Source organism: Crinia signifera, chromosome 3 (assembly GCF_055691185.1).
Source record: "Crinia signifera chromosome 3, ASM5569118v1, whole genome shotgun sequence".
In the NCBI taxonomy this organism is placed as follows: domain Eukaryota; kingdom Metazoa; phylum Chordata; class Amphibia; order Anura; family Myobatrachidae; genus Crinia; species Crinia signifera.
In genome coordinates, this window is record NC_139219.1 from 271,577,525 (window position 1) to 271,597,786 (window position 20,262).

General features: G+C 40.8%; 1 protein-coding gene across 2 annotated transcripts in view; it reads left to right on the plus strand.

Moving 5' to 3' along the window:
* SLC25A36 (solute carrier family 25 member 36) overlaps positions 1 to 20,262 on the plus strand; it is a 42,855-nt gene that overhangs the window by 2,433 nt on the left and 20,160 nt on the right. For both annotated transcript variants that reach the window (XR_014471819.1, XM_083178043.1), the window contains exons 2-4: positions 8,946 to 9,116; positions 13,068 to 13,145; positions 17,692 to 17,792. Coding sequence is in view for 1 of the 2 variants with exons in the window: in XM_083178043.1 (XP_083034169.1) it covers positions 8,946 to 9,116; positions 13,068 to 13,145; positions 17,692 to 17,792 (350 nt within the window). In the remaining variant the exon portion in view is untranslated. The remainder of the gene's footprint in view (positions 1 to 8,945; positions 9,117 to 13,067; positions 13,146 to 17,691; positions 17,793 to 20,262) is intronic.

A 20,262-nucleotide genomic window follows, 5' to 3' on the forward strand; every position in this document is an offset into this window, starting at 1 on the left:
GAGATATAGCTATATATATATATATATATATATATATATATATATATATATATATAATTTTATTTTTTTGTCACCGGTGTTGCACTGTTCTCCTTCTGTATGCCACACATAGATTTTATTTTAAAGTTATACTTTCCCTCTTAATGTAATTGTTGCAAGATTGTTCGCTTTGTCACGTTGATGCTGTGTTTTGTCGTTCTGAGGTTTCCTTGTATCAGTCAAACAATTGGTTATAACAGAAAATAATCTTGAATATTTCTTGCATTGTTGCTATGTGGTCTAATGGCTCCATTTTATCAATCCTAAATAAGTAAGATTTGGCAGCTTCACCTTGAAAGCTGTGCAAGATATTTGCATACAAACAAATGCATTTATTTATTTATGTATGTGTGTGTTATCTATGTTCTATGGTTTCCACCATAGGTAAAGCTTTGGGTTTATTTATTTTTTTTAAACTTTTATGTGCATCTTTTTGTAATTATCCCACCCTGCAAATTCACATCACTGCAGACATAGGCATACAGGCTAGGAATGGGCACTGACCATCAATGGGGGAGGACTAGATGGCTTCCCTCCATCTATGGCTCAGTGGAAAGTAATTTTTTTTTTTTTTTTTTTTTTTTTGCATTCCCCCTCCACAAAGCCATGGTTCTGATGGGCTCAAGGGCCAGTTAGTCAAAGTAAAACGATGGCCATCGATGACCTGTGCACCATTGGCAACGATGGTGATAGCACCAATGGCCATTCCTACTACAGGCTTCACTATCCACAGATGTGTACTCATACACTATCACCAACATTGTTTCTCTGAGCAAATAGGCTGTGTGCAGTACTGTGTGCACAGAGCATCTTTTTGGCGACTTTATCACAATATGATGGTATGTGCCAAATTTGCTTTACAAAAGTGTATCAATAAATTTGATGTGCAACATATGTTTATCTGTGTGCAACCATGTCTAAAGGTGCATACACACAGTGAGATTTTAGCTATGTAAGACTTTGACTATGCGATTTTTTTATTTTTTTCATCAATTGATGCTTGGGGATAAATACCTCACATACGCAGGAGATGGAAATTATCCAATAATTAACTCGTTAGGAAATCACCAGATTGCGAGCAAGCCCTGTTACAATTACTGGAACTAAACTATCTGGTGGTTTCCTAACAAGTTAATTATTGGATAATTTCCATCTTCTGCGTATGTGAGGTATTTATCCCCCAAGCATCAATTGATATAAGCGTTGGCCAGCCGATGGTAAAAGGGAGACAATAATATCGATTGAGCAACATTTATCTCCGGTAGAAATGTGTTTTGTTTTAAATTATTTAGCAATTGCTTTATTATTACAATCATTGTTACTTTGTGTCTTTTTATTAATTGTGTAAATATTATTGTATTCCCAAATTTATTTATTAATTATTATTATTCATAATAAATAAATTAGTTATTGCGCTCTCTGAGAGATGATTCTCTTCTTTCCTGTTACCCAAATCAAGTAATTTTGCAGATTACATTAGGGAGCTGCATTTCTACTCTTAGTGAATTATATTCTGTTGGTTATTTTTATTGAGTTAACTTCATTGCGCCTGAATCTTTTTATTGTATTCAAACTGGGCCTGACTCAGACCCATAGAAGTAAAATCATTCGATGGTCGTTCACCATTAAATTATTCTTCTCCTCCCCGCCCCCCCCCCCCCCCGGTTGGCTCGCTAAGCAGCGGTAGTTTGCTGCGTTTTCCTGTGCGCACCCTGCGTTCTGGTGGCACGTGCAGCGCCCCCCCCCTGCTAGCACAGAACCCCTTCATATGCAAATATATACACATGCGCAGTGCTTCAACATCGGTCCGAACAGATCAGAATTAGACCCTAAATGCTATGTGGTCTAGTCCATAAACCACGTGCTGCACATGCTTTTGCACCTTGTGATATGATGTGCGTGGGAGCGTTAATCGCATCGGATGGTAAAATAGCAGCGTGTGTGCGCAGCTATAGCCCTACTGGAAACTGAGACTATCGGCCCATGTAGTAGACAGAAGCCATGCTAGGACATTTTTGTACTCTCAGTGGCTTAGATGTTTTCTTGTTTATTAAAGTGTTTGTCTTTGTAGGACAAGCAGTGGCAGTGGGTTATCTGTCCTGTAAACGTGGAGGGTGAACGTCTCCTCCGTAAAGTAACCGCTCAGTGTTTTTGTCTAGTGGGGGAAAGGTCACTGAGCAGCTAGGACGGTGCAGATCTGTGGATTGCTGTGTGAAAGAGCATGCCTTTTCTTGTATAGGAAGCTTTTCCACCACACAAGGGCTGATAGGCCAGGACAGACTGACGATTATAATGAATATTTTGTAAGTTATCCAAGGGCACAGTAACTTATGTTACATATAGTAAGTTATGTTAGGCATAAAGTAAGCGTTGCGGTGTTCTGGCTTGTTACATGTTTAGCATACCACTGATCCTGCTTGTCAATCTACAGTATATTGCAGTTACATTAGTCAATTTGGCTATTCTGAATACATGCAAAAATAGCCACTGTATGCGATTGAGTTACTGCTACAGCCCATGCCGGTAAGTTTTAACTTTTCTAATGGAAAACAAAGTAATATCTATTGTCCTATTTAATCTTGTGGAAGCTGTTATTGCACGGTTACTAAATCTTTCACCTATAGTTATGGTAAATACTAGTACATGTGTGTGTGTGTGTGTGTGTGTGTGTGTGTGTGTGTGTGTGTGTGTGTACATGCTTCCTCAACTAAATAAGTTTTGGCAACAAGAAAAAAAAAAATCTCTATCTATCCAACTGAAACCCGTCTAATATCTTGTCAAAGGTACCCTGCATCAGTTTTAGCATGGTTAAACTGTAGCCGGGCATGCTGGGATGTGTAGTTAAACAACACCTGGAGTGTCACGTTAGTCATCACTGGCCTAGGTCCTCTTGCTTTTAGTAGCTTCTTTTTATTAAGTACCTCTGAGATAGTGAGTAGTCCAGGAAATCACACTATGGAGGGTACCCAATTACATTTTCTTATTCTTCAGCCAATAAAAACAAGCTGATTTTCAACCAATGGTTATTATCCTTTTTTCAGGCAATAACACATGGTATTTGGGATAAGTATCTAACTTATCACAGAGAAACGTGGCTTGTATCATTCCTTGCATGCCTCACGATACTCGATAAGTGCCGGCATTTGGGCAAATTGGAAAATGTCCCTCTGTGAATCCATTATCCGCTGTAAGTTGCCATGGATAATTGGATACCCCCTTTAATATTAATAATCTTACTACACTGATATTGTAAACAGTACTCTTAATGGGAATGGTGTGGCTACTGGCACACATTCTTTTTAGTGTGTGTTCTCCTCTTCCCTAGTTAACAAGCTAATATATTTTTGGGTGTTAATTAGTTTTGACCTCATGGTGTTGGTCACTCGCTGAATCAGAATATACTTGCTCTGTCCTTTCTTTCCCTGTCTCCTCAAGCTCTACTGCCAAGACCCACAGCACAAAAGTTTTTTTGTGTATTTAATTAGGACACGTTGCTCTGAGAACTTTGTTATTGTATACACACTTGTTTAGAATTAATTAACTTAGAAGAATCTCTACACGCGATGCCCATTAGAAACTTTGGTGCTTTCTTTTCTGCCAGCTAATAGGGCACACGCTGGTGTGGATACTCCCGCCAAGTGTCCTTCGCTTTATGCCAAGTCTGCTGGTAACAAGCAAGTAGGTGTTAGGATTGTGTATTAATTATTGGCATAGGTACTTTCCTCTTCCCAAACAACTGGCAAATGGCTAGAAACTGCAATTGGCAATACCCTGATTATTTTCCAGACTATATGCATCAAATTAAAGATGTCATTAGTTTCTTTCTTTTTTTTTACTTTGCGTTTCATAAACAGAAGGAAGAATGGGTAAACGCCTCCTGCAAGGCTCTCTGTGCTGAGATAACATATGGTCATGTGTTCCACTGAGCGTTCATCGCAAGATGAATAAACTCTGCTTATTAAACTCAGTTTATTTTGCCTTATATTTTTGAGCAGCTTCTAGCTGTGATCCAGTCTGTTTTGGAAGGGTTTCGGCTTGCACAATGACAGTACTGTTTAAGACAGACCAGTGAAAATAGAGTTCTGTGAGGTTTTCACTGTCCTCCTCCTGATCTGATCCAATCAGACCCGAGAGGCGGATATATTAGCACCAACCCGTAGGCCTTTGGTTTCACAGCCAGCATCTCCTCTTATTTGGTTTTGAATATTGAAGTTAGTGCATAGTGCTAAATACATGTTCTAATTCCGTCTTTGTCCCTTTTGAAAAGTACTCGTTATATTTTTGCACACATGGCTAAATCCTGGCCTTAAGATCCATGTGCATAGACAATTTGTGTTTTTTTTTGTTTTTTTAAATTTATTTATTTTTTCTATGGAAATGCTTGCTAAACCAGTTTATTCGTGTTCATGTAATGTTAATTTATGGAAATCTTTTCTGCGTTCCTTGATCTTCATTTCTAAACTGGTGCAGCAATAGCTGTTTTCGGGATGATTTATCCCTATGGAAAAGCTAACTTGTTATAGCTGTTTATACTATGTGGTGGCTCAGATATTTAGAGATCATGGCCCTACCTCCGTGCCATATTATCTTATCAGAATTTCTTTAGTAAATCCTGCAAGTCCAAAAGTTTCTTCTTTAGAAATTCAGAATATTAAGTTGTGTTTATAGGTCATCCTTAGTGTCTGTCATGTGGTTGAGGGACAGGATTTGCTTTGGTTTGTCAGATATATATATATATATATATATATAATTTACGATTAGAAGCCACAAGAACTGATTTTTGCCTATTACATAGACCAGTGGTTCCCAAATTGTGTGCCTAGGCACCCTGGGGTGCCTCAGGACACTTGCAGGGTGCCTTGGGTTGGTGGACCAGGATCAATTTATATTATGAATGGTCAGTGGCCCTTATTCAGATCTGATCGCAGTACAAATTTGTTCTCAAATTGGGCAAAACCATGTGCACTGCAGGTGGGGCAGACGTATCATGTGCAGAGATAGTTAGATTTGGGTGAGTTATTTTGTTTCTGTGCAGGGTAAATACTGGCTGCATTATTTTTACACTGCAATTTAGATTTCAGTTTCAACACACCCCACCCAAATTTAACTCTCTCTGCACATGTTACATCTGCCCCACCTGCAGGGCACATGGTTTTGCCCATTTTGAGAACAAATTTGTATTGCGATCAGATCTGAATAAGGGCCAATGTAACAGGCAAAACCAGTGCTGGTGGCTACCAACCATAAAATGTGCACAAATAGAAGCAAATCCTGTCCCTCACCAGATAACTGTGACATATAAACTCAATGCACTTAATTTAATATTTTTTTCTGAATTTATCGATAAAAAGCATTTGGCCTAGGGGTGCCTTGAAAATGTTTTGATGCTCTAGGGTGCCGTGATTCAAAAAAGTTTGGGAACCACTGACAGACTATTAACTATATGAATTGATCCTGGACTGCCTATAGCTCCTCTGTAAGTTTGGGAACCACTGTATTATACACCAGTTTGGGGCAAATCCATTGCAAGAGTACCCAAAAAATAAAATCCTGCCATCTTCTAATTTATTGTAAGTCCTTTGCAATGCATGTTCTCTGCATGTGTAGCTCCTAGCCTTCATTATCTGGTCCCTGAATAATACATTATGTTGTCCTCCTCTGCTCTAAATAAAGCACTTTACATACAAGCAAACCTACATGTGCGACCAAAGCTTAATGAGAAGGTGTGGTGATGTTATAGGGAACATATGGGTTCTATGGCCAGTAAATTCTATGCTTTCTCTTGTTGGTTTTTACCAATGCATGTGTGCTGCTGCAGTTAATCATACTCCATCATTACAGTCCAGGATTTAGGGATATCCATGCTTGAGCACAGGTGACTTAATTAGGATATCTGTCCATCTGATATAACCATCTGAACTCAAACATGGATATCCTTAACCTCACTAGTAATTTGTAACTTTAATTTGTCTGTAAAATATCAGAACCTACCAAATCAGCAATGGATATCTATACCAGGTTGAACTAGATGGACGCAAGTCTTTTTTCAGCCTTACCTACTATGTAACTATATATACACTGTAATGGAAGAGAGGGAGTTTATATAGAGCAGCATATTCCATTGCACTTTACAATTGGCGATGTATCGCATTTTAAGTGTACCGTTTATTTTTATAACCGCTTTCCCTGTCCTCCCCATCTAATCTATTTTAGACAGTATCCATAGTTACAAGGTAACCATAGTCCGATACTTCTGATTTTAGCTGTAAAGCTTCTAGGCCCTAGCTGTAAGAATTGCTAAACCTGCTTGACTTTTCTGGTTTCAGCTGGCTTTTGCCTGTAAATTAATGTAATTTGACATGGTAGCACATGACAGTATAGCATTTTATAATGTGTTAACTGGCAGGAAAGTACAATGTAGTTGTAACTTGAAACTTCTATAGAGGCCGTTTTTCTTGTAGCCAGGAGATAATAGCACATGCAAGTTTGGTTAATGAAGCTTTATCATATATAAAGTATAGGTATTTAGTTATGGTAGCAGTGCTTTCTATTAGTTTAAAATCTTAATGTCTGTCTAACTTGCCAAGGGATTCCAGATATCTTTGTGGTAAAAAACGATATTGTTGGTCAATTACAACATGGTATACGACAGCGATACCCCAGGGAGGGAAGAGGAACTGCATGGGTTTTCAAAGATAGCGGGTGCTAGAATGAACACTACTCTGTGCCCTTACATTGAATACGGCAAAGGGGTTTGACGTTGAGGATGGCTTGTTTCAAAAGCCATCCTCGCTGTACAAACCCCCTCGCCGGCCCGCATTGAATACCGCCCTTGGTGAATAACTTCTTAACGTCTACATTGTCTTTTGTTTGGTTTATGTATCAGAAGTGAGGATGTCACTCAGTCCTCTCATCTGAAACATAAACCATTTGAAAAGTCTTTCGTCGTGGCAGTTATCCCATTATTCTCTTGTTAATTCGGTACTTGTGTATTGTCACGGCGCCCACTACTCCATTTGCGTAGAGGGCTATTCACGGTAGTGAAATCGCATCGCATTGCATGCCATATTGTATGTAATGTATTCTCTGCTCTGTGTCAGTGAATCCATTAAAAAGATAGGATGCGATAAATCGCATCGCATGCCATTATTGTATGGCATGCGATGAGATATCTGATCTGATGGAATCTAGAATAATGCCATTTAATGGTAAAATGACATGTCATTTATTTTGCCCCCCCCCCCCCCCCCCCCACTATCCATGTGGTACGCGTCCGACCGACATTTTCATACCCCTACTATCCATGTATATATGTCATTTAATGCTATAGTACATTATAGGCACTCATAAGCATCAAAATCGCATCGCATGTCATACCATAACTGCATGCAATGCGATGTGATTGCACTAGGTTTGCGTACATAGTTTTTTCTGTCGCCATGATAATACACAAGTACCATTAATTCTTCCAGCGGCCTTCCACCTGGAACCTAGGTTAGCCCATGCCTTAATACATATACTGTCGGTGATACTGTTATTTATGTTTGAAATCCGTATATAATTTTATTTGTACTGTTTATTTACCACTTTTCTTATGAGGATGTGCATGTATGCTCATTTTGTTGGATATTTGATATTGCTAATTGTTGGTGAGGTTGGATTGTAATTTTTAATTACTTGATTTAATAAAAAAAAAAAAAAGGGGGATAATGTGAGGTAGTAAGTAGGGCATGCACTTCTATGCTCCTGGCAGTAAGTAGAGGTTGTTTGTTCTATGTATTTATTTACAGTTTCTTATACAGCGCAGCATATTCCATTGCGCTTTACAATTGGAAACAGTGATAAAAAAAAACGGATAGTAACAAACCACCTCTTTTACAGTTAAGCAGTGTGGCATATTATTATTTAAAAAAAATGATGTCTATTTCTATTGTTTTTATGATGAATTTAGCTATTTATCAATTAATTTTGTTGTTTATGGACGTGCTTTATATTTATGATGAATGGTTATTAAAATATGACATTTCTAAGCGGCTTTTCCACTGCACTCAAACTTTTTTTGGTACTTGTGTATTATAGCGGCGCCCATCGCATCGCATACCATAAGGCATGCGATGCGACGTGATATTGTACAATGGCATACAATTTTAAAATTGGATGATATTGTGTATGGCATACAATGCCATACAATGCGATGCGATTAAAAATTGTATAAGCACCCTAATGGGTGCTTACAATGTGAAATGCAACCCCCCACTATAAACGTCAACCCGAAGCGTGGCGAGCGGCGGCGATACGCGTCCTCCAACCTTTTCATACCCCCACTATCCACGTCGGCGTGGAGTTGAGAATAGAAAGTGTGGCGAGCGCAGCGAGCCACCGCGAGGGGATGCAGATACCTTCACAGGTATCGCGTCCCCTCGCGGGCTTCACAGGTATCTGCGTCCCTTCGCGGGCTTCACAGGTATCTGCATCCCCTCGCAGGGCTCGCCACGCTTCGGGCTCGGTGGCTCGCTGCGCTCGCCACACTTTCTATTCTCAACTCCACGCCGACGTGGATAGTGGGGGATTGAAAAGGTCGGAGGACGCGTACCGCCGCCCCTCGCGGGCTCGCTGTGCTCACCACGCTTCGGGTTCACGTTTATAGTGGGGGGTGGTGTGGGGGTGCATTTAACATTGTAAGCACCCATTTGGGTGCTTAAAAGCACCCTTTAGGGTGCTTATACAATGTTTCATCGCATAGGGGGCAAAAATCGCATCGCATGCCATCGGGTGCATGGCATGCGATAAAAACATTGCGCGATGTACATCGGGGGTGCCGCTATAATACACAAGTACCCTTTTTTTTTTTTCCCTGTTAAGGTAAATGTACAGTATTACAGTCCTGATTTTTGCATTCATTACAGGTGCGGGGGCACTGTTGGTGCCATAATAACATGCCCATTGGAAGTAGTGAAGACCAGGCTGCAGTCCTCATCAGTGACTTTCTACATCTCTGAAGTTCAGTTGAACACCATGAACGGTGCGAGTGTTAACAGAGTGGCAAGAGTGTCCCCCGGACCACTGCACTGCCTCAAGTAAGTGATGGATACAGTATGTGTTATCACAGTGGAGAGATGACGTTGTCTTGATAGTTTCTAGTACAGTTACCTCACTGTGTATCCCAGCAGTGTTCCAAAGTTATAAGCATGACAGAGCATTGACAAGAGGCAACAACTATAGGGGATCGAGGAGAGCCGTAACCAGTGTACATCATGCACTAAATTGCTTCCTGAATGGCTAACTTGTAGCCAGTGAACCATTTTAAGCCAATCCTTTTTCATAATACTCCTCGTATAGTTAAACCATCTGTGGATGTTTTTAGTTTGTTCTGTTTTACTAAAATGTTTGCCTTTCAGCCTGATTAGACCTCATTAGTGAAACCGAGAAGGATGTGCGAAAGTGATACAGGACAAATGTAGATTACTGGGTACATGGTGTGTGATATCCTGCTGACTACTGAAGTGCTTATACCACCACTCCTATTAATTTATCTTTGTTTTAACTGACATTGTAACAGGTGTCTATTGGCACCAAGAACATTTTTATATTTTGTTACTCCTATACTCAGGGTCTCGTCATGGGGCTGTCTGGCTTGGACCCAATAGGAAGTCACAGTGAAGCCAGTGCAGTCTCGGGGCAGTATTCAATGTAGAAAATTCTCTGTGCATGGCGAGAGATTTTTTTCTCTCGCCATGCACTCGCCGTGTTCCGGAGCCTCCTGCTCCCACTATTCAACGTATTTAAGACTCGCCGCCACTCGCGGCGAGTCTTAACCCCTGCAGCGGACGAGCGTCCGCGGCAGGGAGCTGACAGGGAGCCGTGGGACGGTGGCATCCAGGGAGATTAAAGTCTCCCTGGATGCCCCAGAACATATGTGGAGGGTAGGGGGCCCCCCCGGGACCCAGGCAGCACAGGCTGCCCCCCCTATAGCCAGCGGGGGACCCAGTATTCACTGCACCCGAACGTGCATCGGGTGCAGTAATTTTATGAATATCTAATGAGCGGCTCGAGCGCTCCGGCCCCCTGCTGGCTGCACTGTGTAAAAAAAAAAAAAAAATATTAAAAAAATATATATATTTTTTAATTAAATATATATTCATGTGCTATGAGCACATGAATAAAAATAACATGCCCCTTCACAGAAAAAAACACCTAATTTTTGACACCAAAATTAAAAAAAAAAACCTTTTAGATTAAAAGTTCACATTCCAGCTTCCAGCTCTCCATCAAAAGATGGAGAATTTCTACACGGAGAGAGACGGCGAAAATCACTTAGAAAGACGGCGAATATTTCACATTGAATAGGGTGGTTCACTTTTGGAGAGCAAAATGCTCCGTCCAGGGCGAAAAAAGCAAAAATTCTCCATAAAACACGGAGAATTTTTCTCATTGAATACTGCCCTCAGACTGCATCTGGCATCACTTTAGGTAGAGACAGTGGCGGATTTTACCTGGGGGGGGCTGCAGCCCATAGGTAAAAGCCGCCACTGCTTTTTTTCCCCATACCTGTATTCATCCGTTTTAGCATGGGCAAATAGTACAACTGTAGCAGGGCATGCTGGGATGTGTAGTTTAACAGCTGGGGTGTCGAGGTTAGCCATTACTGAGCTAGCCAGTACTAGATCGACCTCTGATCTGCTCCCATTAGCCAGTTCCCACTGCAGCCTACCTCATTGCTCAGCATATACAATGTGGGTTTCTAAATTGGGGAGTTGCTGCAATGAATTAAAGCGCTACTGGATTTTATGAGGGATTTTGTTTTTGTGGAAGCACTTTACGGTATAGTTTTTAAAGCCCATAAATGGCTATCTCCACAGTTATTATTAATTTTGAGCAATTTCACACCATCCCCATTTTTTGTTCAGTTGCCGACCATCTTTCCTTTCATTACTAGTTGATAACTTCTAAACCAGAATGTTAACATTCCCGAATGAAGCCAAACACGTGGTGTGTTACTCACTGTTATGTATTGGGAGCTTCCCTAATGCTCAGTACATTTGGGAGTGGTGAGAAATAGCAGACACATGTCCAATGGCATGCAGCATGACAAACCTTGTGTAATGAGCCTGCAGTGCTGTGTTATGTAACTGTTTGCCCATGCTGAGTTTAAACTCAACTTCAGGACACTGCAGTCGGAAAGGAATTGCCTGTTGCAGAGAAACTCCATAGTATGAAAAGTAGTAGTGTAACATATGGGACTTGGTGTCTGTGTCCATGCAGCTTGTTTTCTTGGCTGTGCCCTGCTGTATGTACATGGATAATAAGCAAATGGCCCAATAATTTGAAGTGGGTGTCTGTCTGGCTTATTTTAGGGTTACAACGAACTTGTCAACCTGTTGACAAATGCAGCCTGATAGTGTGATATTTGACCACATGGCAGTATTGTAACCCAGGGGCAGAATTTGAAAAATTCAGGGGTAGATGTATGAAGCAGTGATAAGGGAGGAGAAGTGATAAAGTGCCTGGAACTTTATCACCGGCCAATCAGCTCCTGACTGTTCCTTATTAAACCCAGCCTGTAACTTAACAGTCAGGAGCTGAGTGGCTGGTGATAAAGTTCCAGGCACTTTATCACTTCTCCTCCCTTATCACCGCTTCATACATCTGCTCCTTCACTGACTAAAGGCCCCCATACATTACTGCGATTTGGGCCGATGAAACCCGTTCCTGATGGATTGGGCAGAGAAATCATCCCAAATCTGATGCATTTGAGAAGATACAGGACCACGCATCGGAGCCAATTCAGAGCTCGGACCCCCCCCCCCCCAGCATCAGGGAACAGGGGTCGAATGCGATACATCACATGTGAATGGACCACATGCGATCCTGCTGCCCGATGTCAATGTATTTAGGGATCTATCTGCTACCAAGAAGCTGCCCCCAGGCAGGACTTGTGCAGGAAGAGTTTTCACATTTTATTTTATACCTGTAATCTGTAATTGTCCTTTTAAATTCTATCAAATGTTCTATTTATTTTAGTGTTCTTTTAAAGCATTTTTGTGTCTGAAAGGTGGCAATACGGCGAATATATTACAGGTAATGTGAGATGTCTGAATTGTGGAGAATGACTTGACCAGCGTAACTTAGGCTTGGTCCTCGTGGTACCCTAACAGTGTGTACTACTAGCAAATCTCCAATCCAAAAAGATGGAGCAAAGTAATATGACCGCAAAAGTAATTGTAAATAACCTGCATTCCTTTGCCGTATTGTAATGTGCAAGTTATTATTAATAGAATGCTTGGCTTTTTAAATGTGTAGTAAATGGCACTCCTTGTCGAGAAATGTAGAACTTATGGTAGGTGCTGTAACTTGCTCCATGTGGCCATATAATATAGAATTCTATAACACATATTATCGGCTTATCAAGAGAATAGTTGGTATTCTATTAATACCCATCCCCCTCCTTGTGCAGTATTATCCTGCAACACCTTACAAGTATAGTCTCGTTTTATGCTGCCTGTTCTCTGATGGATGGGCAGCTCTATCTGGCTTTCCTACTGGTTTCCTCCCTTCACATTTTAAACACTATTTTGTAAATAGTCTGTTTAGTAAGTTCACACACAAATATTTCTTTGTTGGTTACCTGACTTGTTTTTCAGATTTTAACATACTGGGGATTTACATTTCTGACCTGTTTTATAAATTTGGTAGAGCATGTGTGAATGGTTCCATAGGTAAAAGATCCAATGGTGGATTAAGATGTGGGTGATTGATGGTTTTGTGTCTCTTCCCCCCCCCCCCCCCCTGAACTGAATGTTCTTTTATATGTCTAGTATGTAACGGGACCTCTTGTGTTATATATATATATATATATATATATATATATATATATATATATATATATATATTGTCGCAAATATCATTTAGGCCAATTATCTGAATAGATACCATAGAATCAGAAGTGATCTGTTCTAGAAACCTGAAACTAACCTCTCTTTGCCCTTTTCATAGTCTGTGCTTATGGTTCTTACTCTTTTGTATTCCAGGATGATTTTACAGAAGGAGGGTCCTCGCTCACTGTTCAGGGGTCTGGGCCCCAACTTAGTCGGTGTGGCTCCTTCCAGGTAATGCCATTTTCTAACATAAGCCATAGCACCGCTTTTTCTATATACTGTATTGTAGCTGTGCGAGTTCTGCATTTCGGTCATTAATACCATGGGGCCTCCTTGTAGACACTTGGTAATAAGTCATCATTATCATTTTTGTGGTAAAAAATTAAGTAATAGTGATTTGAATAATGGAACCTATGTGATCTGGAAGCCAGGTAGGGGGAGTAACAGAAACGGCAGGATCTCTCACCAGTGCATGTTCTTTATTTGGCTTTCTCACATTAAGGCCATAGCAGTGTCACATCCCAGATCTTCAGGTAGTCAATTGTCAAGTTGTCAATATAAACTCTGCCACACTAATCATGCAGACGTGTGCTGGATCAAGGATCTCTGTACCAGGTGGATCAATAATAAAGTGTGTTAGAAGTACAATACCTGTAGTACATATTTAGTATTGTAGCCATTTTGAGCAATAGTGTTAGTACCTGCAGAAAAGTGGGGTCCCGTGAAGGGGGCTGCAGGCTTAAATGCATTGATCAATTCATGAAGTAAATCTCCACTATTTATTAATATCCGTTAATTTAGTGAGTGCAGAGCCCCTACAATTTCTGTTTAAACAATGTGGTCAGAAGCCATAGGGCACCCCAAAACTAGGAAAGGTGAGTGCCGATGTTTAGTGCATATTGCATGTGTGTGTGTATTATTCTGCAAAATTATACAACTTGCAGACAGAATAGCCCCTTAATCCTGACTTTTACTTGGCATTTGAGTGCCGGGTTGTTTTGCTGGTAACACTTTATTGAAATAACTCTCTTAAATATAACAATATTATTTACACAAAGGAAAAAATAACCTTCCTGATAACTAGTACAGTGATAGGAAAATACTGGGTTATATCAAGGAATAATATAACTTTTTTTTTTTTTTTTATTTATAGTACAGTAAATGCCAGCATTAAGTTTTATATATTTAAGTATGGTTGGCAGCATATGACTCATTCCCAAGGGCACTTCTGCTGGCTGGAACATTTGTGCATGTAAAATGTGCTGCATTGAGGACTTACCCACACAGGTTCTGTTTATTACAGACCACCAATAAATGTTCTCTTACAGAGTATATTAATACTGAGAACAGATAAGCAACTCATCTTGGAAATGGCACTTTTTAAAACTGTATGTTACTAATTATGTACCTTATTCAGCATTAAGAAAATAAAAAAGCGCTAGAGGCCAGTCCCACCAGATAGATAGATAGATAGATAGATAGATAGATAGATAGATAGATAGTCCGGGGTGTATGTACACCTATAATGGTGTTGAATGTCCAGCACTCTCCTAATTGTAAATCCAAAACAAATTTTGGTAAAATCCAAAGAATGGTTTTATTCAATTTTCACAAGTGGTCAAACGGATAAAGTCACAGGTATTCATGGAACATGCCCCGACGTTTCGATCCCGCATAAGGGGACCTTTCTCAAGGAGCCTACAATACACATTGTGAAATAACCTATCAGTAAATATTAACATAGGCACAATAACAGCACATGGTAAATGAAAACAAAGCAAAAGAACATCTTACTATTAGTTCTGTAGTACATCAATCTCAACGAGGATGAGAAGGAAAACCCTGGGTGACCGGAGCAGCTGCTACATGATACTTCCCGGGCCCGGCTATTTATTCCCTCTAGTAGCCAATCAAGCAGAGCGTGGACGCCGTGTCCACGCGCTGACGGCGCTACTTCCGGTGTTTACCGGAAGTTCGGGACCGGAAGTCTATGTGCGGTGACCCACACTAATGGAACGCACGGCTTCCTGTTGGTGACTGTAGCCGTGCGTGTGCTCTAAGAAAAAAAGCCTCAGTGAGCCCAGTATAATAGTTCCGGGCACTCTTAGGTATCTCAGACACTCCGTTTTTTTTTGTCTTTTAAATTGCTATATGCAACTACTGGCTTCTATAAAACACCGTCCCCGGCTTTTTCCCTTAAATAAACTAATAAATATACACATCTAGTGGATTAATGAACTCCTTTAACATTTAACACATAGCGCACCGGCAAGTCTCCATTTGATTCGTTAAATCATGCAACCCCGTTTTGTCTGAGATACCGAAGAGTGCCCGGAACTATTATACTGGGCTCATTGAGGCTTTTTTTCTTAGAGCACACGCACGGCTCCAGTCACCAACAGGAAGCCGTGCGTTCCATTAGTGCGGGTCACCGCACATAGACTTCCGGTCCCGAACTTCCGGTAAACACCGGAAGTAGCGCCGTCAGCGCGTGGACACGTGTCCACGCTCTGCTTGATTGGCTACTAGAGGGAATAAATAGCCGGGCCCGGGCAGTATCATGTAGCAGCTGCTCCGGTCACCCAGGGTTTTCCTTCTCATCCTCGTTGAGATTGATGTACTACAGAACTAATAGTAAGATGTTCTTTTGCTTTGTTTTCATTTACCATGTGCTGTTATTGTGCCTATGTTAATATTTACTGATAGGTTATTTCACAATGTGTATTGTAGGCTCCTTGAGAAAGGTCCCCTTATGCGGGATCGAAACGTCGGGGCATGTTCTATGAATACCTGTGACTTTATCCGTTTGACCACTTGTGAAAATTGAATAAAACCATTCTTTGGATTTTACCAAAATTTGTTTTGGACTTACAATTAGGAGAGTGCTGGACATTCAACACCATTATAGGTGTAGATACACCCCGGACTATAATTGGAAACACGCACACTGCGTATCTCCTTTCGTGATACTTTAATTAAAGTGTGAGTGCGGTCTACACGTGGAACTATATATATATATATATATATATATATATATATATATATATATATATATATATATATATATATATATATATATATATATATATATATAATTTCCCATACCTGTATTCATAATTGAAAATCAATCAAGCCCTGGGATACCCATGAGGAGTGGAACAAAGAGAATACCATAGTAGTGCCCGTTATACATTATTCCTACAGCAGTAGTACCCCTTGCGCATTAGGTCATGGACATAATTCTTATTAGTGAGAGAATAGGTGTACAAAAAAAAAAGTCCCAGTGGCATTTCTTAGCCTGCAAGCCTATGCAAAGATCTGTCATCGTATCTGTCAACGACAGATGTTCCGACTCCAGCTACCATCCTATTCTGGTACCTTCAGGTCCCCCCTGACTACCTTGTTCTAATTCTTAGTGGTTTTCACTGGCTTTGGATGAGATCGTGGCCCTGAAGCCACCAGAAACCAATCTGAGGGGCTTAAACTTACAAATAAGCATGCTCTGGTGCTGCAGGGTCCACCTCCTAGCCAGTGGTTGGTCACCCACCACTTGTGAACCTGCTGAGGCATGAGGAAGGCAGCATTTGAGCAGAGTATTCATGCTCATCCCTGCCCCGGCTGAAAATAGATAAGTGCACCTCAATTACAAATATCCCGGATTTGGAGGCACCAATCCAGGGATTCAAATCCTTACGTTATTTTTACCTAAAACTCCTGGGATCCTGACAATCCTAGGAGTGGCCTTCCTAAATAGCTTCATGTGCCATTACACACTGATTGCCAGTACTAGCTTAACTGCATTTGGTTGGTAGAGTGTGAATTTGCCTCTGGACTTTTTTGTGTATATTTAAATAACCAAATTTCATTTTTGTGCTTCTATTCTACATAAACTTTAAGGAATAGTCTTCATCTATGAAGGTGTGTGGGTGTACATGCTACTGGTTCAGGTTGGCTGAGTGTTGCCTTGCTTACTCTTAAGCATATGGCTTAAAATGTAATGTAAATCTTTTTAGAGCTTAAGGGGGATATTCAATCACCCACCGCCATTCCCGATGGGGGGAAATGGTGGCGGGGCTCTATTCAATGCTTTCTTCCTCGACAGCATTGAAAAGGGATCTTGGCAGAACGTGCCCGACTTCACAAGCAGTCGGGCACGTTCTGCCTTGAACGTTCTGCTCGACGATTCCCAGCCGCTTCTCGCGGCCGCACCCCCTTCTTTATGCTCAGCAGACGGGACATTGAATCCCGCCTGCAAAATCTCGAGCATAACGGGACAGGGTCATGGCTGTTGGGCCAGCCCAACAGTCATGACCCAACATTGAATACCCCCCTAAGTTTGGAGGTGTATGCCATAAATCCAGGGGGTATTCAATGTCAGGGGCACGGCTCTCTAGCTAGCTCAACAGCCGTGCCCCTGTCCCGTTCTCGCTTTGCTCTGCAGTCAGGATTCAATGTTCCGAGCGGCGAGAAGGGGGCGTGGCCGCGAGCTGAGGCCGGAAATGAGCTCCGGCCGGGATCTCGACTATTTCTGGCTTTTCTCTGCAGAACGAGCTCGACAGCTTGTGATGTCGGGCTCGTTCTGCCGAGAACCCCTGTTCAATGCTGTCGGGGAAGACCGCATTGAATAGGGCCCCGCAGCCATCTCCCCCGTCGGGAGATGGCTGCGGGAGCACGACAGATATTGAATACCCCCCTAAATCTTTTAATAATTTTTCTCTTTCTGCAGTGACTTTCCATATATAGCAAATGCTGACCCTGTGATCTGTGTCTTTTACAGGGCCATCTACTTTGCAGCTTACTCGACCTGTAAGGAAAGGCTGAACCATGTGTTTGCAGCAGATTCCACACAAGTCCATATGGTCTCTGCTGGAGCAGCAGGTACTTGTCTGCAGTTGTATCTGGCTGGGGTTATTGAGGATAGGCATTTATTGAAATAGTTCCACTAGTTCTTGGATTTTGGAATAACCGAATACAGATTTAGGGTTACCAGTCTGGCATTCTTTGTTTATTTATCGCATATCATCCCCTTCCAGCACATGGGTAATTTATATATTGACATTATTATTATTATTATTATTATTATTCCTTTTTCTGTCCCTCCTATTTTTCTTGCACTCTCAAAATGATACATAACTGTGGGGTTCTAGTACTCTGTCCTTTCTCTGCAAGCTATAGGGAGGATATATGTAAGTGAACATCTGCCTGTTTAATTTTGTTTATATTCAATAAAATGTGAATCTTTATTCTGATTGTGTATAGTGCACCGGAGGGCCGTGCACATATATATTTTTTTTCAATTCAGTTTAATGTCTTACCAAAGATGTCCCTATTGAACAGGAGTACCTGTTACCGGTGTTGTCTTCAATAAATTACCTCTCTTTCCAACCCATTCAATTTATGCTTATTTCATAACTTTGTTATATTTTCCGTTTGGGATAATTTCAAATACATATAAATCATGCATATGTTATAATTTTTAGTGTGAGCGCCATGTATAAATATTAAAAAGAAAAAATCTATATTAAACATTTTTTTTTTTTTTACAGTTCACATAAGTTACCCTTTTTTTTTTTTTTTTTGTATGTGCAGTGCATCTGGAAAGTTTTTTCACAGCGCTTCATTTTTTCCACACTTTGTTACAGCCTTATTCCAAAATGTAATACAATTTTTAGATCAAAATTCTGCACCCACTACCCCATAATGACGACATGGAAAACGTTTTTTTTTTTTTTTTGCAAATTTATTAAGATCAGGTTGGATGGGAAGAGCCTGTGCACAGCCATTTTCAGATCTCTCCAGATATGTTCAATTGGATTCAAGTCTGGGCTCTAGCTGGGCCACTCAAGGACATTCACAGTTGTCCTGAAGCCACTCCTTTTGTTATCTTGGCGGTATGATTAGGGTCGCTGTCCTGCTGAAAGATTAGCAGTCGCCCCAGTCTGAGGTCAAGAGCGCTGTGGAGCAGGTTTTCATCCAGGATGTCTCTATACATTGCTGCGTTCTTACTTCCTACTATCCTGGCTAGTCTCCCTGTTCCTGATACTTAAAAACATCCCCACAGCATGATGGTGCCACCACCATGTTTCACTGTAGGTATAGTATTGGCCTGGTGACCTCCAAACATGATGCCTGGCTTTCACACCAAAGAGCTCAATATTTGTCTCCCCAGACCAGAGAATTTTGTTTCTCGTGGTCTGGGAATCCTTCAGGTTCATTTTGGCAAATGCCAGATGGGCTACCATGTGCTTTTTACAAAGGAGTTGCTTCCATCTGGCCACTCTACCATACAGGCCTGATTGGTGGATTTCTGTGGAGATGGTTGTCTTTCTGGAAGGTTCTCCTCTCTCCACAGAGGAATGCTGTAGCTCTGACAGAGTGACTATCAGGTTCTTGGTCCTGTACCTGACTAGGGCCTTTCTCCCCCAATTGCTTAGTAATAAGAAGGCTGCCCAGCTTTTTGTAGAGTCCTGATGGTACAGAACTTATTCAATTTATGGATGATGGAGGCCAATGTGCTCATTGGGACCTTCAAAGCAGCAGATATTTTTCTGTAGCCTTCCCCAGATTTGTGTCGCAAGACAATCCTGTCTCAGAGGTCTACAGACCATTCCTTTAACTTCATGCTTGGTTTGTGCTCTGACATGCATTGTCAAGTGTGGGACCTTTTATATAGACATGGGTGCACCTTTCCAAATCGTGTCCGATCAACTGAATTTGCCACAGGTGGACTCCAATTAAGCTGTAGGAACATCTCAAGGATGATCAGTGGAAACAGGATGCACTGGAGCAAAATTTTGAGCTTTATGGCAAAGGCTGTGAATACTTATGTCCATGTGATTTCTTAGTTTTTTATTTTTAATAAATTAGCAAAAATCTCCCAAAAACTTTGTTGATGTCATTATGCGTGTAGAATTTTGAGGGAAAAATGTATTCTATTTGGGAATAAAGCTGTAACATAACAAAATGTGGAAAAAGTGAAGCGCTGTGTATAGCACAACACCGAACTGTATGTAATCTTCCAAAAGCATATTATTAATAATAAATATTTTTATATAGCACGCTTTCTATATTAGGACTTGAGGCTCTACTAAACCTATTTTAAAGAGCAGAAATGGTTATAAACCGTAGTTCTATAGAAAAAAAAATATTCTTTCAAAATGGTCATGAACGTGAACTAGAGTCATGATGGAGTTTTTACACAATATGTCTTTATAATCCTCTTAATTATGTACTATATCGCCTGTGCTATTTTGAATACTTTTTTAAACTAACCCATACAATTGTGTGATCAATGGTTCTTCTACATAAATACTGTTTTTAAATACCTATATAATTATTCCCCATCCTT